This window comes from Ostrea edulis, chromosome 1 (assembly GCF_947568905.1).
Source record: "Ostrea edulis chromosome 1, xbOstEdul1.1, whole genome shotgun sequence".
Lineage (NCBI taxonomy): Eukaryota > Metazoa > Mollusca > Bivalvia > Ostreida > Ostreidae > Ostrea > Ostrea edulis.
The window spans coordinates 1,407,965-1,435,286 of record NC_079164.1 but is presented as its reverse complement, the minus strand read 5'-3'; the positions used below and the strand labels follow the sequence as shown (position 1 = coordinate 1,435,286).

The 27,322-nt window shown below is 35.3% G+C and overlaps 2 protein-coding genes and 1 pseudogene across 2 annotated transcripts; all 3 read right to left on the bottom strand.

The window, feature by feature from the left end:
- LOC125664527 (uncharacterized) overlaps positions 1 to 27,322 on the bottom strand; it is a 272,796-nt pseudogene that overhangs the window by 209,808 nt on the left and 35,666 nt on the right.
- Positions 521 to 1,126, bottom strand: LOC130048398 (saccharopine dehydrogenase-like oxidoreductase). Its single transcript, XM_056145071.1, has one exon. The coding sequence runs from the start codon at positions 1,124 to 1,126 to the stop codon at positions 521 to 523; it is 606 nt and encodes a 201-aa protein (XP_056001046.1).
- Positions 16,958 to 25,662, bottom strand: LOC130050417 (uncharacterized). The gene is made up of 2 exons (XM_056150485.1): positions 25,486 to 25,662; positions 16,958 to 18,690 (listed from the first exon to the last, which is right to left on the bottom strand). The coding sequence occupies exon 2, from the start codon at positions 18,669 to 18,671 to the stop codon at positions 17,025 to 17,027; it is 1,647 nt and encodes a 548-aa protein (XP_056006460.1). The 5' UTR covers positions 18,672 to 18,690; positions 25,486 to 25,662; the 3' UTR covers positions 16,958 to 17,024.

Here is a 27,322-nt window from a genome sequence, read left to right as displayed (position 1 = left end):
AAATTCAATCATTTAAACACAAAGTCAAATAGGAAAACAAGCTGTTGAGCGCTACTGGTGAGCCAAAATAGCCGCCTTGAACATAAGCTGTTCCAGGAGCAGAAATGTTTCCGGCCTTGACGATTGGGATATTGACATGTAAGGGAGAAATCCAACTGCTTATCTGAAATTAACACAAGAAAACAAAACAAGAAGCGGCAGTAATGTTCGATAAAAACGATCTAACATTAAAATGGGGTGTGATAGGGAGGGTTGAATTTGTTTGCAGACGACTGACGACTTTGCGTATGACTTCACCTACTTTGCTGTGTTCGACTAATATTCCGAAAATCGTGACGTGGTTGACTCTAAGAACCCGGGGTAGTTCCCTTGGGATGCCGGAAAATAGCACAGTAATAAAAAATAAAAACTCCGTATCACTTTGATAAATGGATTTAACCTCTAGTGGTTAAATCACATTATAGCAAATATATGGCTGATAATGCATTGGGTTCTCTTTCTCTTCACCAGCATTAATATGCTACGACTTGAAGACAGCATACTTGTCATCTTCAAGACATGGGACACTCCATTTGGTGTTGCTGTTATATCTGGAAAAGATTCCCCCCTCCGGGAGTTTGTACTTGGCGGTTGGAAGTAGTTCCGGGAACAAGTACTTCCTGGGGCACTTCAGTTCTTCATTGTGTAAATTACCATAACCATCCGACTCAAGAGTTCCATTGTTCACCGCTATTCCATAAGGGTCAGAGTGGAATTCCAGATAACTTTCCACTGTGTTATTTCCAAACAGGATGCTTGGTTCAGTTGGAATACTATCTAATCCGCAGGCATTGTTCTGTGGTTCTCTGTAATACTTCAGCTGCAATTTCTCGTAATCTGGGTCACCACTGATGTCTTGGTTGTGCACTGATCCATTAACACAGGCCTTTAATACTTCTTTGCCATAGAAATGATAAAGGTCTACACAGTTCAACATCGATCTTGCCTGCTCTGTGTTGAAGGTGGTGTCCTGATGTTTTGAGAATTCAATATCTCTAACGGTGTTGATTAATGAGTTTAATGACTGGAAGTCTATAGACTGAAGGTCTCCTCCAAATGTTGAATCTGTGGTAGTTTTTGTTTTCATTCTGGCCAAAATTGAAATATGTTTGTTTGCCCATTTCTGATTGGAGGATTATAGACAATAGTTAAGCGGTTAGGAAATGTTTTACATGTACTGTTTTCTTTCTTTCTTTTTTTAATTTTGATACAATAATCATTATCAAAATGATTGGTAGTAAATGCTATCATGTATATATGCTTTGGTATTAGTACAAAGTAATGTTGAATGTCTGAATTAAAGAAAAAGATATTTAATGTATCCGAAAAATGATTTAAAAGGAAAGCAAAATGTATAGTTACGGGGTTGAAAATTATCATCAGTAGGTCAGATATAACGGCAAACAAAGTCTTAAATAAGGCCTCATCTAATAATGCATGAATTCAGTTTTTAAAATATGTAAAATATGATTTTTAATCTCTATCTTAAATGTCCCAGCCTCCTAATGCTAAAACCTTTGTACATGTTGTATATCCTTACTCCTTATTAAGCTCCCTCTTCGTTCGATCAGCTTGTAAGAAAGACACAGTATCACAACACCCCGGGTTTATATACACCCAGTCTGTTCTAATTTAAAAGTTGTCTTTCTTTTTCTGGTACAACCTTCCTTTAAATATTGTATCACCAAACACTTTTCGAAAGAGTGTATCTATATATCTATATATCTATCTATCTATCTATCTATCTATCTCTATCTATCTATCTCTCTATCTATCTATCTCTATCTATCTATCTATCTATATATCTATCTCTATCTATCTATCTCTCTATCTATCTATCTCTATCTATCTATCTATCTATCTATCTATCTATCTATCTATATATATATATATATTCCGAGTTTTTATACAATTCCAGCTTCGCGTCTCGTTTTTTGTCTGATAATCTGCACCTGTAAATTTAACATGATCTGCATGGATATTTTGATAGATCAAATTTACTGTAGGAGCAATAATTATATATTCACTAATGCATTTGTACGAGACAACATATCAACAGGCTGAAAGTATCGTTTTTATTCGGTAGCAAACGTCACGGCAAAAAAAAATGTTCAATTTGAATCCTGTTTATTGGAAAAACAACAGTTATAAGAAAATAGCAATTTTTTGCACATGTACGTTTTCTTACGATTTTATTTCTCAATGTTTAAACATATCGGCGTTTTACCTATATTCATATATGGAAATAGGGAAAAGTAAATACAGCCTGTAAAAGTAGAGGACATTTCCATTTTGATGGGTCCTTATTCGTGTTATAATTCTCGGTAGTTTTTATATTACGATAAAATGAAATTGGGACATGCTGCGCGGTTTTCTTTAAAATTAGCGACAAAACGTCGTCGCTAAAAGCGATTGACGCGCGTCGCACAATAAAGTGGTGAAAACTATTGTCATCTTTTAGTAAATTCAGTACCTTTTGATAAACTAAAGCAATATATATATATGTATGAAATAATCAGACAGGTATTTTCTGCTTTTTTTAAAAAGCATAAAACGAATATTGGTATATAACAGTTACACAACCTAGTCTACATGTAACTTCATAAAACACCTATTGACAATGTTACATCGGCAGAGTAAATTTAAAAAAAAAAGATAAATGTAGAAAATACACAAGAGTCACTAGTGTTTGCCTCAGTTTTTATATTCATATACAGGGTAACTTTGTTAAGGCGACAATGCAATTTTATAATTTTCTACAATATTTTGACAATACGGAAACAGTTTTTCCTTTGGAACGATAGGTATGGAGTATGCCGATCTGTTTTGATAATTATGGAGTATACCGACCTGTTTTGATAGGTATGGAGTATACCGACCTGTTTTGATAGGTATGGAGTATGTCGATCTGTTTTGATAGGTATGGAATATCGATCTGCTTTGATAGATATGGAGTATACCGCCGGATCTGTTTTGTTAGGTATGGAATATCGACCTGTTTGGATAGGTGTGGAGTACCGACCTGTTTTGATTGGTGTGGAGTATACCGATTTGATTTGATAGGTATGGAGTATATCGATCTGTTTTTATGGGTGTGGAGTATACCAATCTATTTTGATAGGTGTGGAGTATACCAATCTGTTTTGGTGTAGAGCTGATGTGCACTTAATCTAGGTTGAGATCTCCACCAAGATTAATGTGCACTGATTCTGAACTGGCATACTATAAAACCTGCCCCATTGACCTGGCCTGGCCTAAAAATTGGCCTGGCCCCAATTTTGGCCTCTAATTATGCTCCATCCATCTAAAAAATTGTTTGGCCTCAACCAAATTTTTTTTTAAATTCAAACTTTTGATTGATTTGATTGATTTATTATTGGTTTTAGTTTTTCAAAGTCATAGCACATAAATGATACGTTTCTGTTGTTTTGTAAATGTGCACTTTGAAATAATCATGAACTAACACCAATCTGATTGATGTTATTGATTATCTATTGATCAGTGTATTGAATAAATCATTTTCTTTTCCCTTCATATTTGTATGTACTAGTACACACCAAAACCGATTGCACAACCAATGAAACAATTAACATATTGATTTTGTTTCAGAATTATGTGCCATCCCGACAGCCGAACCAGCTTGTCCTGATGACGTGTACGATTTCACAGACTAAGACATCGTGCTGTCAAGTGTGAATATCATGTCCATGTAAATACACACATTTTGTAGAACAGTAGAGAAAAATGCACATACATAATATATACAAGATATTGTTATTATTACTACAATGGGCTAAGTAATGGTTATCTTCTAGCATCCGAGTAATATTCACATTATCTGTCACGAATTTTTTCAGGAATTTAATTCTATACATGTATTTGTACAAATGTTTTAAGAAAACATGTATAACACAAATATTAAAGTAGGAAAAGGATTAAAGATTTGCATCAGCAAACTCTTTATGAAATGAGAGAGAGAGAGAGAGAGAGAGAGAGAGAGAGAGAGAGAGAGAGAGAGAGAGAGAGAGAGAGAGAGCACTATTTAACATTACTGACTTTATCGAATCAAGTCTGTGTATTTGATAGAAAGCATTACGCAACCATAATTAGGAACAAGGGTGATCTTCACATTGACTTGAAATACATTTACCACCAAAATGTGCGTTTGTCAACGGAGAGAATGAATTATACAACTAAAATGTAATTTATATGGTGTTTATATATCTCAACTGATTCGATATGCAAGAGCTTGTTCTGGGTATGGTCAGTTTTTAAATCGAGGTAAGCTACTGACAAACAAGTTGATGGTACAGGGATTTCAACAGTTTCGATTGAAGTCAGCATTTCGCAAATTCTATGGTTGTTATAACGATCTAGTTCGTCAATACAACCTTGCATTGTGTCAAATGCTGTCTGACGTGTTTCATACCGATTGTTAAGCCGTTCTTGGCACACTGATTTTGACTGCGGATAACTCCGTTTACCTGATCAGGATATGGGGCTCACAGCGGGTGTGACCGGTCAACAGGGGATGCTTACTCCTCCTAGGCACCTGATCCCACCTCTGGTGTGTCCAGGGGTCCGTGTTTGCCCAACTATCTATTTTGTATTGCTTGTAGGAGTTATGAGATTGATCACTGTTCGTTATCTTCACCTTGCATTAATACAAATACGAAATCAATGTTTGGACAAATTCTTTCTAAGTTTTATGAGTTGCACCCACTCTCTGCACAATTTTAAAATATTACTTGTGCTTGTCAAGAATCTTAGACAATTGTATACTGAAGTCATCTCCTCCGTCCCGCCCCCTTACCACACTTTACAGCTGTAAAATCCGGAGGTTCGCATGAAGTTGTCCAACCCCCACCTTTCAATTCCTGGATCCGGAGAGAGATATTATCCTATCTGGGCTGGCCAAGTTTCAGGGACAGAATTTACAAAAAGTCGAAGGGACAACTGTGTCAAATGGTCAAACCTGTGTATTTACGCAATCAGAAAACAACGCTTAAAACTACCAGAGAAACGTACGTCGTACAAAGCAGAGAACAAAGTACATGTAGAGCATGAACGTATCAAAATAAATACGGGTGGATTAAATGGGTTTTTCTTTTTAAATCAGGATTTTATTCTTTTCTTACTGGTGAAATCGTTAATTTGATTTTATCCCCCGCAGAACTCATACAATTAATTATTTTATCTAATTTTGAAATTCATGAAATGTATGTACAGGTAAAGGAAAGACAGGTGTTCATACACGTGGAACTTGCATGGTTGATCCCTGCAGCATGCTTACTTGAAAACTCGACACTGTAAATAATGATTGGCATAAATAAAAGGTATAACATTTTTTGATCAATTTCTTATGACAAAAATGTTTCCACAAATATTAACTTTTAACTTACTGCTGATTCCCGATTTATTAAATTTCAGCACACGCAACTCGCAGGAAAAAAAGTTTTATTAAGTTGTGAATTATTCGGCTAACTACCGTACATTTGTAACTCACACCCGCCCCGGTGTAAACGTGGTCCCGCGAAGCTCCGCTATGAAAAACCACGACGGTGTAATGCGGAAAGGATTAACTTCCCGTCGCGGGGACGAGGGGAATAAGGGAACCGCGATGGCTGTACTGTAGATATATTGTACATGTAATTTGTGTATGGAAATCTTCTAAAATAAATACATTTAGTCAGCATATCGTAGACTCTATGGTTATTATGACGATCTGATTTACAAATACAACCTGTCATTGGGTCGAACGCTGTCTGACGTGTTTCAAACATACACGCGAAATACCCAAGGAATTAAACATTTAAAAATACAAGAAGGGGGTACCAGAAGTCCTCCCCACAAGCACCTGTGCTCATAAGATTATCGATGGTATGACATTTATAAAAACAGTTTCTGGGCGAAATTCGTGTTTCTCATTGAAGAAAAGTACACTCTGAAGTGACATATTTTTCAGAAATGCAGCCGAAATACCCAAGGAATTGAATATTCAAAACTACAAGAATGGGAGGTACCGAAAGTCCTGTCTACAAGCACAGGTAGATCAGATTTAAGTTTGTTCCAATCATGAACCCGGAGTGTAGGATTAGACCTCAATAAGGGATCAAAGTTTTACATGAAATCGTCTTCTCAAGACCATCAGGGCCATGGTTAGTCATATTGATAAGCAAGCATCACCCGGCAGTGTAGAGTACAATTCATTAAAATCGTGATCCTAGTGGGTATGATGAGGCCAAGATAGGGAATGATATTTTACATGGCAATATATGGGACGATTAATCTGCAGCCTTGTGCTCATGTAAAATTAACATTTCATGCGGTCAGTGAAATGTACAAAGTGGAAAAAAATCTAGCTCGTTATAACGAGTTAGTATCTCGTTATAACGAGTTACTTATCTAGTTATAAAGAGTTGATTATCTCGTTATAATGAATTAGCTATCTCGTGATAAGGAGATGACTATCTCGTTATAAGGAGATAGTTATCTCGTTATAACGAGATAGCTAAATCGTTAAAATGATATATGTTACGGAAACGTTGTAAGATATTCTCTTATTCCCGAAATCTAATATTAGTTTGAAGACAAATAAACCAAACATTTTCTAATCTATAATTTTCCTAGATAAAAAATACACACGACAACTTCGTAAGTGTCTGAAAAAATACAGACCTTGTATAATTGAGCAGCAAAGTATATCAATTTGCAGATGTTTGCAAGTTTTTATGTATCTTACCGGTATATTTGAATATTTTTTCGCGATATTTAAAAACAGAAATAAATCTAAATAAATCAGCCCATATTTACTTAACGATCTACTTCGTCCGTACAACATTGAATTGGGTCAAATGCTGTCTGACGTGTTTCATACCGATTGTTAAGCCGTTCTTGGCACACTGATTTTGACTGCGGATAACTCCATTTACCTGATCAGGATATATGTCTCACGGCGGGTGTGACCGGTCAACAGGGGATACTTACTCCTCCTAGGCACCTGATCACACCCCTGGTGTGTCCAGGGGTCCGTGTTTTCCCAACTATCTATTTTGTATTGCTTATAGGAGTTATGAGATTGATCACTGTTCCTTATCTTCACCTTGCATTTACATTTATAGAAGAATAAAATTAAGACATGAATTCAAAATGAAATACACTTAGTGATATTTTTCAGTCCCAGACAGATATCTGTCTGCTGCCTGGTACATCTTCTGGAATGATTGTTACATTCACTGGTGGATTGGAATTACAGGCGGGTAGCCCTGTTTTTCAAAGTAAGGGAGAGGACAGTCTTACGAGAACTTTATAGTTGTCTATAATTATTGACAACCAAAAAAACAATCAATAAAGATTTAAGAGGGTGTCCATTATGATATCAGGCAGAGGTCGGCACATGCTATCTCTCAGATTTTCATGAAACTTTGTGCACAGGTTCCTACTGACCCCAATATGAAATTTGCCAAATAAAAAGTTTCTATCATGTTTAGTTTGGGTTCGACATGGAAAAACAACTTTGAGATAATTTTCGGTGCAAAAAGGTCACGAAATATTGGGAAAAAGTGCTATGTTTGAACAGCTCTAAAATGTCATATAACTAAAAAATAGAGAAAAGCAATATTTTATATGTTAGATATACACTATATGCAATAACTAAGAGGGTTTTTGTGTGTATATTCATCCAATGAATGAATTTATTAATTGTTAAAATTGCACATATTTCACACCAATATATTTTACAAAATAATGATCAAAATATAAGATCTCACAAAACCCAATACAATGTCTCAAAAGAAATAAATTATGTATAACCAGAAACTTGAAGAGGTGTGTTTCAAGTTACAAAAATAAATTCAGTGGGAAAAGCAAGGTTTGATGGTGAAAAGTTGAACTGAAATCTCAAAATTTTCAATAAGTGCAAAAAGGTCAACTACTTAAATGAAGATTGTTGAACTACATAAATAGAAATAAATATGAAGTAGATATAACAAATCAATGATTAAATGATTAAAATTCATGAAAAATTACTAGAACATATGAACATTCAGCAATAAATTTCATGTCTTTGTATACATTCTATATAATAAAGGCAAAAAAAAAAATGCCTATGTAATTCATTGTATAAAATTTTACAATGTTGATTTTTAGAGGTCATTTCTGACACAGGATTTGAGATAATAGTCCATTAATTAACACACATATATGAAGTTAAAATTATCAGTAAATCAAATTTTAATAAATTGCCTATCATGAAGAATCTAAAATCATTCACTCACATTACAAACTTGACATTGGCAGATCCCGAGGGGGTTGGGGGGAGGGGTAGAAAACACCCTCTCCTTTTCTCTGGGACATCTAGATAGTTATTTAGCATTTTCCAGAAATTTTTTGACTCTCTTGTAAAGCATTTCATTCATGAAATAACATGCCATATTCCATTTTCTGCCTACATCAGATTGGCAGACTTGCTTTAATGCATGTTTACTCTGATGTTGAAATATATATTGACCACTTCCAGATACAGAAAATGTTTGTTGAATTTTACCCAGTGACAGAAAATGTTCATAAAGTATCTTCAACTGATGCATAAAAGGTTACATGTAACTAGCAATCAATAATAAACATATTTACTTTATCAATTCATCGGATATGACCTAATGCAGATTTTAGATCATTTTTCTGGACCCCCCCCCCCCTTTCAAATCACTGGATCTGTCTCTGTTTAACAAATGACAATAAACAAATCATGTCTTAATGCCTGGTACTTAGTAGCATGGTTTACAAAGTAAGAGCTAGTACATATTTCTGACATTTGTTACAAACAAACTTTTCCCCTAGAAATTATGAAAATTGGCACTGAATTTATATTGATACATGTATATTAACAATTGATACATTTCACAGTATGGAATCTTATTTTGCCACCCCACCACTCTCTTCTAATTTATGTCTAATGCCATAGCAGTGTTTCTTTTGAATATTGGTTCACAAACAGGAATAAAATTTGTCACTTCAAAAATTGAAATATGCTGCAACCATAGAGTTAAAGTAGTGGTCATCATTTGATTTGCAAAGTGTTTCTGTGAAATAACTGTCAACATATCTAGATTGAAGTGGAGCTATGAGTTCTGCAATTCCCCTTATAACTTCACAAGTCTTTTGTCTGTAGTAATTCTGTAATTCTGTGTTCTCTCCAAAGCCTCTTCCTATCTTGGACTCAGCTGAGATCTAAATAACAACAGTTGTGTAAATTAATGGAAATAAAATGATGAACATGTTTAAATAGCACTGTAAGCAATGCACTAAGAAAGTCAAGATCATAGGTTTGATATAGTCACAAGGTCAAAGGTCATGATATAAAATAAATTCTGGTCATTAGGCATTTCATGTGAAACAAACTAACCCAATACCTTATCCCTCAAGATATAACAGATCTGGTAATAATGAATGTTTTTCAAAAGTAGGTCAACATGGTCAAAGTCAGAAGTTCAAAAGTAAAGCTCTTTTCATTAGTAATCTATAATATGTGAAATCTATATCAAAGCCCAATCCAAAGTGACTGAGAAACTATATACCAATTTAAAGTTTTTGAAAATCATGCTATTTTAAAGACTAAGGTCAGGTAATAAATTAAAAGTCTGGTAATAAAGAATATACACATTTTGTATATCTTTATGTAAAATATCAATATAATAAAATCTGGGTTAAACTTCAAAACCAAGGTCACAATATCAAACAGCATGGTATCAAATGAAAGTTCTTGCCATAAGATATCTAAATACTAAACATAAAAGGCTGGACTACCTTATATATAGTTCAGGAGAATTGTCTACTGTAGGTTATATTTTGTTAAAAGTAGGCCAAACACAAAAGTAAAAAAAAAAATTGATATCAAAAGAAATGTCTTATTATAAGGAATAAAAATATGAAATATGAGAGCCTTAATACTAACATGAGCAAGTTCCAGACAGACATTGCCCCCCCCCCCCCCCCCCCTTGCCCTACAACCAGGTCATGAATTGAACTAACTCCAATCTACACAACCTGGGAATGCTTGCATATTTTCATTACATTAAACGACCCCATCCTATTTTTGCCTTTTCTTGATTATCTCCCTTCAAAGGGGGCATGACCTTTCATTTAAACGAAAATGAATCTCATTCAATTGGGCCAGTGGTTCTGGAGAAGATGAAAATGGGAAAAATTATTACCACAATGATGACAACAGAATCCAGACAAATATTTATGAGGAAAGCTCTCTTGAGCCTTCAGCTCAGGTGAGCTAAAAAAAACAACAACTATATATTCATTGATTCAAAAATTAAACCACATTCTGATTTCAAAACATCACCTCTGACTTATATATATATATATATACGAGCTAGTATTTGAAATTATCTAAACAAGAATTGTCTGAAGAGAGTTTAAAACTTGTCGAGTGGGTTAAAATCTTTGATAACAGTCATGAATTAAAAATGCATGTATGTGTTGTGTGTGGCATGGTGACATCACATAAAACTTGCAATATGAAGGGTCAAGGTCGTAAGGTAAAAATGTTACTATCATATGACATGAAGGAACACACATTTCTGAAATATCCAACCCCCATCTCTAACCATTCTTATGTTATTGTCAAAGTTAAAGTTTTTATATTCTACATGTATGTCTGTCAAGTGAGTTAAAACAAAAGGATTGTGACATCATAACATTGGATGCCTTTGATCAGGATTTGTCTCAAGAAATATACATGTCAAATGTGGAATTAAGCTCTTATCTGTAATAGTTCTAAACTTACATAATTTATGAATTATGACAATATGACAAGGTCAGATGTACCATGTTCTGAATTTAAAATCTTTTGATTGAAATAAATAAATATACTCACTGATACAGTCTGATAATTGGCTTGCAGTAGGGGTGATTTGACTATAATTATTTTCCAAATCTGTAATGAAATAGGCGTTGTATTCATTATCAAGCTTTGGTAATTGGTATATACATGTATGTCACACTAATACACTTTAGTACCTGTGTGCATGCAAATAAATCATCAGATTTTGTGTCACGTTAAACCATCTGAATTTTATAATCCATTCAGCTTAAATTTAGAGAAATTAATGATATACATCAACCTGTAACACACACCCCACCCCCACCCACATAATGGTTCTTATAGTTGCATAATTACATGAATAAATATATATCATTATTTTTTTTATATTTGTTATTCGGTTTTTGTCACATACATACATGTACATATACTACCCTCTCACACTGATTCATTCATCCTTTAATAGTTATTAAATCTAGGAATCCAAAAAACAAACACATGTGAAAAGTAGCTAGTAAAAAAAATCAGTCAAAAATAATCTGATATAATTTTAATATATATTATTTTTTATGCATGCATGCTGATATGTACATAGCTTGCAGGACAATAAACACTTTTCACCACTTTCATCTTGTTTTTGTGTGATTCTATTGTTTCTTAATTCAATGATTTGTGGATAAACATTGTGTTGTAGTACAGATTTTAAAAATCCCTACATTAACAACAACACCCCCCCCCCCCCCCCCCCCGATTGATTTAATGTTGTTTTTACTGTGGGGATTTATCATTTTAATCATTATTATTTTAAAAAGAATCATTTCATCAAATGAATTGTTTGCATTGACACATCATGAGAACTTGCATCAAAATTGTCTATCAATCAAAGACAGTTTTCAAAGAAAAATAACAGAGAAAATTCGACATTTATACTTACCACTTCCAACGGGAACAAATATTTCCCTTGAAACATTGAAGTTTACTGCTCTGTCTGCTTTACACTTTCCTTTGTGTTGTAGATAACAACATTTGGTGGTGGTTGCCTCCAGTAAATCCCCAAAGAATCGCAATGACCTCGGCATACTAGTAAGCATCTGCACCGTGCACGATAGTTTAAACAGTTAAACTTTTACGTCGAATTCGAAGTACCCCGATCTGTACAGCAGGGGGTCAATCTCGGTTGAATATTACACGCAGTTCCAACTTTAAAATATCTTGAATATCCACTTATGTCTTTTGAACAATTATTAAGGGTCGACAAGTCCCTAAAATAAGGACCACTCCTAGAAAAACTTCACGTTTCTATCACTTGTCACACTAACAAACGTTCTCTACACTTACTATGCTCCTTCCGGAAGAGCGCAAGTGCGCAAGCGCACCTTGATTAGCATATCAAAATAAACAATATTGTAAACGTATCAAGTACGAACGTTGCACGCGTCTTAATTGAAGTAGTAGCTAGTAGCGAAACTGCACTGTACGTACAAATTACGTATAAATGAGAGACAAATTAAATTAAGCTATGGATAGCTACTATACAAAGCCAAAAGTAATTGGTGCACACTGTCACTGCACTGCAATAAAAAAATCATATATGAACCTCCCTACCCCAACTGGTAGCTACTACTTTGCTAAGCTAATGCAATGTATACCACCAATATGCATGTGTAAAATGCACATATGTACACTGGCAGTCGCTGCACTGTGTATCAGATATATGCATACATATATTTCGTTACAAAGTAATAATTCAGATCTAGCAATTTCTGAAATGTAAAAAAACAACCTTTAATCAGACAGAAACATCCAATCATGAACGAACACCCAATCTCAATTGGGGTGATCGACGCAAAAATCCATAGAACGACGCATAATGAACCTTTGCGAAATCGAAAGTAGAAAGCCTAAATAATTTCAAACAATTGTCACAAAATCTGAAGAAATTGCACATAATTGTCTAAACTTGTTTAATTTTTGCATCTTTAATATGTAAATCCCTTTTTTTAACCTACCATAACTTTAAAAAAAATCGCCAAAATTCCAAATATTAACCGATTTCTTTGCTGTTTGCATGTCACGTTAGAGTTAAAAAAGAGTTATCAAAGGGCAATAACTGCGCATACTTCATTCGGAAATTACCTATACTATTTTTAGTTGCGCAGTTAGCTAGACGAATCGAAGCGTGGGCAAAGAACGATAACTCATTTTCAATATGGTGGTCAATTTGCATAATTTATTCAAGAGCAAAAGTTGCATTGACGTTTGTTAGTGTGTCAGCCATATCTGTTTACCCACGAAACTTTGATAAGGTCCGGGCTGAATATTTATTTTTCACCATCAAATTAAAAAAAAATTAATTCCACGTTTACACTTGATAAAAAAATCGAGATAAGTGAAAAATGTTCTAAATAAATACTGTTTTCTTCGAAAATTACAATTTATGCAAGTTTCGGATCATTTTACATTTTTTACGCCAAGGGAGGTAACTCAAATTACTGGCTTTTTGGCTACTTCTGTCAGTAAATGCTCAACAACAGCATTGTTTCCCAGCAATTTTATTGTTTCATCTTAATTATTAAGGAATTTCCTTCAAATATTGTTTATACTTTCTGGACAAATTTTATTGTATTGGGTATTATTTAACTTTACAAAATGATCATTTTCTATAGATTATATAGTGTCCTCGAATTTATGAAATAGGCCAAGTTTTGGCATCTAACAATGTTTTTTGTGAAATTCACTTTACATACGATAAAATTAGCGCATGACCTTAACTTTTATTGGGTATGAATAAAATTTTGGGAAATTGCATGTGCCAGCCGTATTATAGCTACTGCCTGATATCTCCGTGGACGGCCTCTTAAAACCTAAAAAAAAAACGAACTTAAAATCATGGAGGGATGTAAGTAAAAGCACACGCATACACAAACTAAACGACGATTTCTATTCAAACTTACCAATCTTAAATCGTAGAGGGTCGGGGGTTAGCAAGTGTTCGTCCTCCTCTACACGGGTTCAATTCAAAGGCCAAATGCTGTCTGACGAACTACAGTACATACCAGTTGTGAGGACGTTCTATACATACTACTTTTAACAGATTACTCTAATTACAATATCAAGATATGGGCTTACCGCGGAGTGCAACTATCAACGCTCGATATCTTCACTCGATAAAGCTTACATTCTCAACACTCGATACTACTTTGGAAAAAAAGGGAGGGGGTATAACCCGATATATTTTACATTTGATTGTAAATATAGTTTTTGAATGTAAAAATAACGGGAAATGTATGCTGTCAAACAAGAGGCAAATAGGCCACATCGCTCACCTGAGTCATCTTAGTCCTGTCGCTGTTCAAGGTCATTAGGTCAAACACCAAATTATGACAAGGTCTATATAGATAATATTTTTAACTTACCTTAAATAGTTCATGCGATATTAAATAGGTCAGGGTTTTTTTTTCAAAGATAGGTCAAACTCCAAGGTCAAAAGATCAAAAACCGTTGTGCTACAAACTCTTGCTAAATAATATATACACAGAATATGAAATCCCTACTTTAATATGCTTAATATGTTATGTTTTCTAAAAACTAGGTCAAACTCAGAGCTCAAAGTCACAACGTCAAAGAACCTGATAATAAAGCAAAGGGCTTGCCATAAGAAATTGATACAAGTTATGAAAGATCAATCCTAAATTGTTCAGGACATATTGTATAAGTAAGAATTTTATCAAAAATAGGTCAGACTTCCAGGTCAAGGCCATAAGATCACATACCAAGGAATCACATGGAAGGTATATCTGTAAATAATGCATATACAAAATATAAAAGCTCTAGCTTAAATAGTTCTCGAGATAGTTTTCAAGATTGTTTTCTATAATATATCAGTATATAAAACTGAGTTCCCCTATTGCGGCCCCTTCCTAACCCCCAGGGACAATGATTTAAACAAATTAGAACCAACTCTATATCAGGGAATCAAGTAAATGTCAACTCTTCTGGCCTGGTGGTTCTTGAGAAGAAGAGTTTTAAAGATTTCCGTTATATATTTGCATATTAAAATTTGATTCCCTATTGTGGCCCCGCCCTACCTCAACGGGTCATGAATTTAACAAACTTGAATCTGCACGATGTCAGAAAGTTTTCATGTAAATTTCAGCTTTTCCGACGCAGTAGTTCTTGAGAAGAAGATTTAAAAGATTTTCCCTAAACACACGTATATTCGCATGTAAAACTTTGATTCCCTGTTGTGCCCCACCCTACCTCTGGGGGCCATGATTTTAGTAAACTTTAAGATGCACTATGTCAGAAACCTTTCATGTAAATTTTCTGGTCAACTGGTTCTTGAGATATTTAAATGACCCCATTCAATTTTGTATTTTCGTGATTACCTCCCCTTTAAAGTGGCCTACCCCTTTATTTCAACAAACATGAAATTCCTTTACCCATGGATGCTTTGTGCCAAGTTTGATTGAAATTGGTCCAGCAGTTCTGGAGAGGAAGTTGAAAATGTAAAAAAGTTTACTGACGGACAGACAGACGGACGCCGAACAAAAAGTGATCAGAAAAACTCACTTGAGCTTTCAGGTCTGTTGAGCTAAAAATTTAAGGGAGAATCTCTCTAGTTCTACGTGCTTCCATTATAAATATATTTATACTCTGGATAATATCACCTGTCCCTAGGCTGGTTGATTTGTTGCTCAAATATCGAATTAGCTTGAAAAGGTTGCCAAAGCATTGTGGTATATTAAATAATAAAGCCTAAATTTATTCATGACAATAGAAATTAAGTATTTTTGTTGAATATAAGAAAATATGGCGTCACCTATTCATTTGTTCGCAGCTAGAAATAAACATTTTCTTATCATCTTTACGGCGAAAAAAATTGTTACGTATACATGTAGTCATCATGAAATAATCGTATGAACAGTATTGCAACTCGCTTTTAAATAATTTTACATTTCTGTCTAATGATAGCATTGACAAGAAACAGGACGCAGATGTAAAAGTCAACACTGGAGTATACCACTGTCAGGTTTTATATTATTTTATTTATCTATTTAGTGTTTGATATTTATTCATATTTTTAATTTGATTTACCGGATGGGCAATAAATCATGAAAATTAGATTGAAAAAAAAATACAGCCTGAAATCAATTTCTCTTCACATCCTATATTCAATTAGGCCACTTGAAATCAGTGGCGGATTTAGAATTGAACCATGGACTCACGCATCCTCCCCTCCCCTCTTATTTCGCCACAAATATACAAGGAGTTACTGGCATCTAGATCACTATACAACAAATTAACAAAATGCTAGTTTTATAATATAATGACTAGATTGATATTCCGTCTGGTTTTACAACATGCGGAATTTCCAGTGGAATATTTTGTTTAATACCCGACTTGTACATGTTCCCCACCCCCACCCCAAGTTATCGGAATTCCTGGATCCGCCACTGGAAAATATCTGTCTAGTCAAACAGTCATAATGATGTTGACTATACCCAATAGACCCGGTCGCATTTAATGCATTATACGATCACTTTATGGGCAATTTGTTCCGCTGCCGATCGCCTCTACTTTGTCAATTTTCCATAGAAACACCATTTCTAGAGGCTAATAAATGCGCGTTCTGATGATGCATGAAAGGCGAAGATAACGAACAGTGATCATAATTCTTACAACCAATACAAAATAGAGAGTTGGGCAAACACGGACCCCTGGATATATCAGAGGTAAATCGTATGTTACTTTGATTCGGAAAATCAAGATAATGTTGCAATGATTTGAATCATTATGAAAATAGTTATTGATTTACCGATCAGAAATTTCGGAGCCATGTCGATTAATTGGATTGATTACTCGTATATATTAAGAATTGTGGGAATATCTTTTCATCACACAAAACTCTCATAAATTGTCACTACTATATTAATCTTGTAAAATGTCAAACTAAATCAAACATCGACACATGAATGACATCAAAACTCACCCGCTGTCAAATTGATTGCTACCTATTGCGTCCGGGTTAACGATCTCGTATTTACAGGGGTGTTAACTAATATCAAAAAATCAAAAACAGCATGCTTAATTTACACAATTTATTGCATAATAACATATTTCATACGAGACAGCACACAATTCATTTTGTTTATTACTCTGAATATTTTATTCGTTTTGCTATGCCGGTTTTATTTTCCCCAACAAACATCTCCCCGTCCCCGACAATACACACACCGCGTGGCCTATTAATCCCTTGATCTGGAATGATATATCTCAGGAATCGCCCGTCCCTGTCCAACATGTGGATCTTGTCGCAAAAGTCAGTAATGATAACGTGACCGGCAGGATCAGTAGTGACGGAACTGACAGCAGATGGCTTGTCCCTCCCAGAGAAAGAAAACCGAAATATTCCTAATCTATCGACAGCAATGACAGCGGGTTTTTTCCAGTCTGTTACGATGATGTCCCCGTTGACATTCTCAGTGATGTAGGCTGGTCGTCGGTACAGAGGCTGGCCCTGTGAATCGTACTGGATTTCCTGGAGTACGGTACCGCTACCGCTGTATCGCACGACTTTGGACTGGTCATCTTTACGGAGACAGACCAGTAGGTCATCTGACGCGGTACTCTTGATGCCGCGTGGTGTCCACTCCCCGGTTGTAAACATCGTCTGGATCGTTTTATCCGCGGCTACTCTACGCACAGTTTTGCTGATCGGTGTAGTGTAAACCACGTGTTTGTTGTATACAGTTAAGCACATACCGCTTGTTGTGATAGTGACAGTGTCGTGGAGGTTTCCCTGGAAATCAAACAACTTGAGTTCATAACTTGCTCCTCCCATGCACACCCTGTTATCATCAATAACAGCAATATCGTATAGACGGTTGTTATTTTCATTAGCAGGAAACCCTGTGTCTATAGCGGTGATAACTCTCGGCATCTCTAATATTTTGTGATTCGAAATCACAGCGTCTTCAGATATCAATCTCGGCAGAGAAATCTTTCTTTCTTGTATATTCTCAATGTATCCGAAATACGATTTCAAATAGTTCTCGTCAATTTCACATTTGTAAAACACCGGAAACGAGTACTGTGTAATCTCCGAGGGAGTTTCCTGCTTTTCAATCATTGGTATCAGTTTCTTCATTTCTATAACATTCTGTGAATTGTTCAGTTTCATTGTCGCGGTGTTTATTTCATCAACTTTTCCTAAAATCTCTTCCAATTCTTGTTTCTGTTTCCGGAGCAGTGATTCGTGCTCCTTTTGCATGTCGTCCAGTTCCTGGTGGAGCGTCTTCACGGTTTTATCTATCTGTATGTGCCACTCCTCTCCTCGTGACGTCACTTCATCCTTCTTCTGTTGGTAAAGTTTGGATAATGAAGGCAATCTCTGTGTCGTGTGATCTAAGATTTTTTCAAGTTCACATTTATATGTTTGAAGTCGCTCATTTTCTTTCATAATGGTTTTCATCAGTTCTTCAATTTTCTCGGAAAGCTCGGACATTTTGTGTGATTGGTGTTTTAAGGAAAAACAGACCAGGCAGATCGGGACATCACACGTCTGGCAGTACAACGAACACTCGTTCTGTGGATGAGAATCGCACGTAGATGTGTGAACATCATCTCTACTGGCGTAATCAACCACGTCATGTCCGGTCTTGGACTTGATTCGGAGATGTACCGGAACACAAGGATCGCAAAGATTGACCCCACATCGTCTGCAGAAGAACGAGGCTGGTTGTTTGCAGATGTCACATTCAATGACATATTGACCTTGGGCAATGTCTTCAGATGCCATGATAGCGATTTTATTTGACCTGAAATAAATGTAGATTTGTACTTGTAATAAGTCACTGTATATTGACATACTAATGAAACTTTAGGCGAGTATCATCAGTTTACGGCTGCCGTAAAAAAAATGTCTAATTTGTGTGTGTGTGTGTGGGGGGGGGGGGGGGCTATTGTACTATACCTGTCTAAAACATTTTCGCCAAAACGTCATTTTCGTACAAAGAAGGGGGGGGGCATGCTTTACTAAATTGATTTTTATTCATAAGTTTTAGGATTACATTTTCCACTACTGAAAATAGTGGAGAGGTTGGGGGTGGGGGGGGGGGGGGTAAGGGGGGGGGGCTACACTAGATCTAATATAAAAGCTTTAACATTGACCGTCATTTTTGTAAAAATAGCAAATGCATGACGAAATGCGTGACTTAAGACAAAATACTATCAACTTTAAATACAATTTTCGATATACAATAAAATATATATCAAAGAAAAGGGATGAGGTCAGTGACAGATTTTTGGGAATAGCACAATCTATAATTTTCAAAGTTTATCGTGATTTTATGTCCTTTATCAGAATAAAATTTAATCAAGAGAGTTTACGGAACACTTGAATAATGTAGATCAATCCATTGAAACGCCGTATAACGAGTATTTTCTACGGTTGGATTTTTTTTCGCGATGTGATCTGCGTTTCCAATTTCTGCGGTTGCAACATACCTAAATATACCCATATTAAATATCTAATTTTGGATTGTAATTTTTGCGGATTTTTCCTATCCTCAAAAATTGGACAACCACAGAAAATATATTGTGTCACTAAACTGAAATCCTGGATCCTCCCATGTTGTTATTTATGTTATGATAGTGCATGCTGTGTCCCCTAAAAGAAACTTCGCGTCGTGTAAAACTAGAAGCGTAGTTAGGGGTTGCTTAATATGGAAGCAAAAGAGCGGCCGACCCCCATACCCTCTCACATACAACCACTGCCGGTCACGGGGATCGAACTCGCAGCTGTGAGAAGCAAGAGTGTTAACCATTACCCTACCCGGACACTAATCTTTCTTTAAGCATGTTTTATACATCGGGTATGAATAAAGCTACAAGATAGAACCATAGACATGTACAGTGAATATCATCAATGAACAAATAAAGATAACGAACAGCGATAAATTTAATAAATCTTATCAACAATACAAAATTAAGTGAAGGGCAAACATGGATAAATAAAATTTATTAATTCGGAATGTGACAATTGTATTCATTACTGAATATTAGTGAGAAGGAGTTTGTACATTTTATATTCGTTTATTGGCAACTGTTCAGTCACTCAATTGAATTAAGGCGTCCCATACAAAAATAAAGTAAAATAGGTGCAGAAAATGGCCTTTAGTGTTTTATATGGAAAATATTTAATGGAAAATATCCGAGAACGAAAGGACGTTTAAACCGATACCCAGTAGCATTCCATACATTTCCATCGAGGCATGTGTTGAACATCACGAGACTATCACGTGACATTATATATTTAGAACCAACAAAAATTATTGTGATAATTGCAAAAGTGCAACGATATCGGTTACATGCAGGCTGACCCTTTTAATATTGAAAAACAGAGCCTACTTTACATTACCTGAAAAGTTTTGGGAGCAAGTTCTCCGATAGAAGGAAGGAAGTTTAAAATGCCTCTAATGCAGCATATTTCTTAATTTTCATGAGTATGCAAGATATTATCAGATGCGGAAAGGGGTTCTGTTCGTGTCAGAAGTTGCTCTCAACACTTTTCTGTTATATCAATGTAATAAAAATAAAAATATATAAACATCAAGCCCCACCATACACTGTACATCGTTGCATTTTTACATTTACTGCAGCTGGTCGCAATAATTTTGTAAATTAAACGCAGTGCTAATCCGATCAGGAGAATATGTAGGGGCGATTTCAAGGTAACAATATAAAATGAACATCACCTTCGTGCAAACTAGACATGATAAATGCAGAGTGATTTGATATGAAAAAGAAATAATATATGATTATATGATAAGCATTTGACAAGAAAATTTTTCATGAATACTGCTTATCACTTGATAACGGTAGTAAATAATGATATACTATTATGACACTTTCCCCGCGATACAACTGTAAGAACTTGTGCGTCGTGACGTTTGTTTTTACTGTGACGTCATATGCACTGAGCTACATTTATATACAGCACTGTAATGTTCCTGGCAAGCCTTAACTGAACTGAGCAGTGGGTTTTTGTGGGGGGTTTTTTTTGGAAGGGGGGGGGGGGTCGTGACTTGTGTGTGCCTCAGCAAAGTACAATCACGGCAATGTTGTATGTGTGTATGTTGCAGATGATATTTTTACAAAATCTGGCTTCGTTTGAATTATGATGCATAAATTCTTTGTTTTCTGTATATAAATCAATAATTTGATCCATGCAGAAATTATCCAAGTTTCCAAGACCTCATACATTAACGAAATAGCAATTGTTTATTTCATTAAGAATTCCTTAAGGTAGGTCCCTAGTCCTGGACCTACATGTGATTTCTCAAAAATTTGAGTTTAAATACTTAGATTGTTCATTTGAGGGTATGATAAAAACAAAAAAAATGGGGGGTTGTCAGTATAATGAGTAAATTATGGTATTTTTATTACGTGTACCCCCATTTGTCAAACGGCAATATCAGAATTCATTGAAGAAGTCCTAGAATATGTCCATAAACTTTTGTTTGAGGTATGATGCTGCAATTTTTTTCCTCAAATATGAAATAAATATGTTTAACTAAATAATTAAAAGTGAAATTTTAACACAGTTTCATGTTTTTTAATAATGGTGGTACAAAATTGAATTCAATACAGGCCCTCGGCAGTCAAAAATACGGCACTGCAACACCACTAATATGAATATTTTAAAAATTTGACTTGTGATTTTTCATTCAAACTCACATATTATGTTCATGTATGAATGCTTGTTAAAATACATTTAAAAAATCTGCCCTTTCTCAGCATAATATTTTCACAGCATCTCAATTTATATTTACATTTTTTGGCCAAAATAGCCATTTTGAAGATGATTTTCACATAATAGAAGATAACAAATATATAACAAGATAACAAATATATAACAAGTGCAGAATTGTTTTATTTAATTCCACAAGTGCATTATCGCATATCATGATTTTTTTTTAATTTACAGATAATTTTAACATGTAATACCCCTGTATATCAATTAAACAAATATGTACCTCTGGTTTTATGTGTGAATTAGATGACAAAAAATGGAAAGACGATTGGAGCCATAGTCTACTCAAATATAAGTGATTGAGTGTTATTGTATTCATTTTCTAAATTAAAAAACATCCAGGTAAATGTAAAAATACTTTTGATAATAATAGTACGTGAACCAATACCAGAGTTCGATCCGGAAATGACGTCACGCTACTAGACCCCTACTTTAATTTACATACGTTCTGAACAAAATTCGCTGAACACCCAAGTTACTAAACATTCAAAGAGTACATGGGGTACAGGAAATCCTGTATACAAGCATCTGTGGTATATAAATCAAGACGTTTCTATATTTTTGAAAATCAATGAAGTTGATCCATGCAGAAATTATCCAAGTTCCCACGACCTCTTACATTAACGAAATTCCAACCGCTGTACTGTTGTAATATCACAATATCTCTCGAGATCAGAGACAATTATATTTTTTCCATTTCAGTTTTGTTTATTTCATTGAATATTCCTTAATTTAAATATGTTGTGAACAAAATACGCTGAATACTAAACATTCAAAAAGTACCTGTGGTCGAGACAGGAGTTGGAATTCACGCAGGCGTATGGAATCGCAAAGAAAGGGTCGCGACTTTTTCAGAGATTTATAAGTAATTATTAGGCGTTACATGCGGTGGCTGCTTTAGGACAGGCGAATGAGATTTATATAAAAAACATTCTTTGAATGTTCTTACGAAATAAAATCACGGAATAAAATTAGTCCCCACGAAATGAAATTTGTTCCCACGATATCAAATTGGTTCCCACAAAATATAATTCGTTCCCTCCACGAAATAAAATTCTTTTCCACGAAATAAGATTTTCTCAAAATTCACTGATCAAATGACTACTAAGCTTGTAAAGTTCACCAAGTTCATGACATTTAATCATTAGTACAAATAAATATCAAACCTAAAACTCTATTTTGCTTCAATATATATCAATCAACCTTTAAATCATCATATACATCAGTAGAATAATACTTAGCATGTAGTTTGTGACCATGTGCTTGTCTGATTTTATCAGCAGAGAGTAACAAATGTGTCATATGTTTTTAATCCATTTATGTTTTAGCTTTATTATTTTATGGATAATTTACCCACAAGTAACGGAAGTTAATTCAAACATAGAGACCACTTTTCATTTTTTTAAAAATCGTGGGAACGAATTCTATTTCGTTGGAACAAAGTTTATTTCGCAGGAATGCAAGGTGAAGATAACGAACAGTGATCAATCTCATAACTCCTACAAGCAATACAAAATAGATAGTTGGGCAAACACGGACCCCTGGACACACCAGAGATGGGATCAGGTGCCTAGGAGGAGTAAGCATCCCCTGTTGACCGGTCACGCCCGCCGTGAGCCCTATATCCTGATCAGGTAAACGGAGTTATCCGCAGTCAAAATCAGTGTGCCAAGAACGGCTTAACAATCGGTATGAAACACGTCAGACAGCATTTGACCCAATGCGAGGTTGTATTGACGAACTAGATCGTTATAACGACCATAGAATTTGCGAAATGCTGATTTCAATCGATACTGTTGAAATCCCTGTACCATCAACTTGTTTGTCAATAGCTTACCTCGATTTAAAAACTGACTATACCCAGAACAAGCTCTTGCATATCGAATCAGTTGAGATATATAAACACCATATGCAGGTGATAATGGAATATTGCTACATAAATGTGGGAAGTTGACGATGGGGAAGCTGAAATCATCCCGTTTGTCATACAGTTGAGTTGTTAGTTTGTCGTTAATGTCTACTTTCAATAAAATATCTAAGTATGAAGCAGAAGTGGACGACTCTGTAGTGTCCTTTATTTCGAGTTCACAGGGATATATCAAATCGACATATGAATGAAAGCTATCATTGCTAATAGACAAAACGTCATCGATATATCTAAAAGTCGAATTGAAGGTCACAGCGAGAGATTTTTTCTTCTCACATAGAAGTTTTTGAATAAATTCTGCTTCATATGAATATAAAAACAGGTCAGCTAACAAAGGAGCACAATTCGTGCCCATAGGAATTCCAACAGACTGTTGGAAAACCTGATCACCAAAGACCACGAAGATATTGTCAATGAGGAACTCTAGCATATTTTTTATTTCAACTTCAGAGTACTTGTGCGTGGAATCAGAGTGGTGTTTAACAAAGTAAGTTTTTGAATGACTGATCACTAGATATGAATATTTCCGTTTTCCGTTTTTGTTGAAGAAGCAACTGTCTATGATGTCAAAAAGTCTAGTCTTTAATTTATCGTGAGGAATGGTCGTGTATAGTGTTGAAAAGTCATAGGTTTTAATGCTATTGATTTGGGAAAAATTCTGTGATTTCAAGTTTACTAAAAGTTCTTTAGAATTTTTTAGAATCCACATTTGATTAACACCACTTCTGGCATATGTAGTCGCACAGTAAGTTTGAAGTTTCTCCTTCACAACTGTTAAGATTTTCGCGAGGAGCAAAGATAGGGGCTTGGTAGAGCACTTACTGGATCCAGCAATGTATCTTTGTTTGTAAGGGTTTTTATGTAGTTTAGGAATCCAGTATAGGTACGGTAACTCATATTCATTCGACCCACTGACTGGAATATTAAATGTGTCTAAAACTGAAGCATGGTTTTGAACAATGACATTCCATTTCGAAAAAAAAAATAAATCAATTTTTGTGAGAACGAATTCATGTCATGGGAACGAATTTCATTACGTGGGAACGAATGTTATTGCATGGCAACGAAAATTATCTCGTCCATCTGCCCTAAATCGTACTTATCAGATTTCAAGCGAGAGTTTTCCCACTGTAAAGTGAAGGTAAATAATATCATATGTATGAAGGTGTTTTTTTTTTATTTGATAACATAATATAACATTCATGTGAAACAATTTGGGCAGTTTTCTGCCATACATGTATTTACTGAGACTCGTAACCTGAACATTGTAAGATGGGGGTTGAGGATGTGTGAGTATGTGTGTGTGTGTGTGGGGGGGGGGGGGTAATATCAGGACTTCCCCGAAGGTGTGTCCATATCTAGGACTTCATAGAAAGGGTGTCAATATTAAGGACTTCACAAAAACGGATGTGAATAGACATATGAAACTGTTAGAAAAGAGATTAAGAGCTAAGGAGGTTCACTAAATAAAACAAAATAAAAATTAGTGGACATTGATACTATTTTCTAACAGGTTTTTGTTTCATATTTTGGGTGTGGAAATATGCATCTCTTTTCTCTACGGGCCGAGCTACTGATGATGAAATAATGAATAATGATATATTTGCAAACTAATGGAATTTTGATATTTTGATCCGCCTTCAGATTTTACAACGTAAATCTACTTTAGCTTAGTTGGTATGTATAGTCGAACAAATATACCAAAAGAGAAAACGTTATTTCGACATAATGTAAGATAATTGCTTTCGTTATTGCGTATTATCTATCAACATTTCCAACAAAACAGATCCTGAGGCCAGAATAACAAGATAGTTTATATTTTATATAAGTATATTATTTTTGAACAACCTGAAAATGTTACTTCAATCTTACCTTCTTCATATTATTCAGGTTTTGCCTGTCTGTCGGCCAAACCCGGCCAGGTATTGAATACACTGCATACCTCAGGGGCACTTGTTCAGATTTTTTGTAATGTTCAGTGCTCTAACAATTATTAATTGGAACCGAAACACGAAATTCAACCCACTGAATAATCTAATAATGATGTGGATTTCTACATTCCATAACATTGTTTAAAGATGCGCGATAAATTGCTATTGTAATGCTAATCCCCCATTGGCCCCCATTCCTTCGTTCTACCCTTTGTTACTGTAAAACGATTTGTGTCACATAATATACGGCGTTGAGATATTTAAACAGATAAATGAGTCATTTCAAGTTATTCAAAACTAGTGCACAGTGCATCTGTGACAGACAGAAAATCAGGGGAGGATCCAATAATTTCAAATTCGCATAATATAAATGAACTATCGGTTATTTTGGTTTAAGTTGATTTTCGTCACAAATATACTCTAATCATTCATTAATCTACCGGAAAATCGTAAAAACACCATTCCACACACAATAATTACATAATTCAACGACAAAACATGCATCTATGTAATATGCCTTAAAATCATAGGACACGATTTTAAAAAAAAAAATGTTTTGCACGAAAATGTGTCATTCTTTGATTACGTCATATATGTAAATAAGTCATTCAGAAAAAAAATCGTAAGGTAACAGACGCTACAGACCGTCAAATGTTGCTGTGGTATGAAGTATCAAAATAGTATGATGACTTATCTCCCTTGCTTGATGACGTTGTGAAATTGGGTATCTAAATTGTGATAGGGGCAAATTGCCGGGGGGGGGGGGGGGGGTCCCTTTCTACCAGAAGCGGGAACCCGGAATCTCTCTTTAAGTTCAGGGATTTAAATAGGCAAGGTCGTGTGTTGGGTTGTTGGCAGCCCCGAGTATTTATGTCGTTAAAGTTATTTCTTCCGTGTTTTATAATATGTTTGTTTATTTCTCAAGTGATCAGGTTTTGAATCTTGTTTTTCGGACAGAGAATCACGTTATTAGCGTCACCGATAGGGTATTTTGCCCACCTGCGCCATGGGTCATAGCGGGGCCGCGTGGTCGTCGGTGGGAGCCATTTTGAAATGTTAGAATTTCTAGGTCAATTTTATTAGTTTACACGGCTAAATGTAATCATTGAAACTTTGTTTTGTTTAGTCTGGTTTGTGACTAGGCAGTAATTCTGATGGCGTGGTATTTTGTCAAGGTAGTCAAAGATGGTTAGGTGACGGGGGCAGACCGGGGGGGGGGGGGAGGTAAGGCAGTTAGACAGGGGAGCTTGACAGATACCCAGGTAGGGGATGCAGGGAAGAATAACTTAGCCGTCCTTGAGCATGGATATTTCCTTGTGGTGTTTCCGGATCTGCTGACCTTAAAGTTGTGATGTCTTCTTTTATGATGTACCATGTCCGATAATACCTGTCCTGTGACGTTTTGATGTGAGGAAGTTCATGACTGTATGGCCATCTGATGCGACTTTTCTGTTGGTGGATTTTCTGTGATGTGCTGTGTGACTGACAATCTGTGTTTTGAAATGTTAAATTTAGTTGATTTTAGGGTAAAATTTATACATGTCCATTATATAAATAATTTGAACTGTGTAACGTTTTAATGTGCAGTTTTCAACACTGGTCAGAGAGGGGTTTGGGGGTAATCGTATTAGTTGTTCAGATAAATTCATCAGGGTAGGGTTTTTCTGTTTCGGAATTTGGACATTCCTCCCTAAAATGGGGGTGGGGGTGAAATTGGGTATCTAAATTGTGATAGGGCGAATGGCCAGGTCGCCTGTTCCCTTTTTACCGAAAGCGAG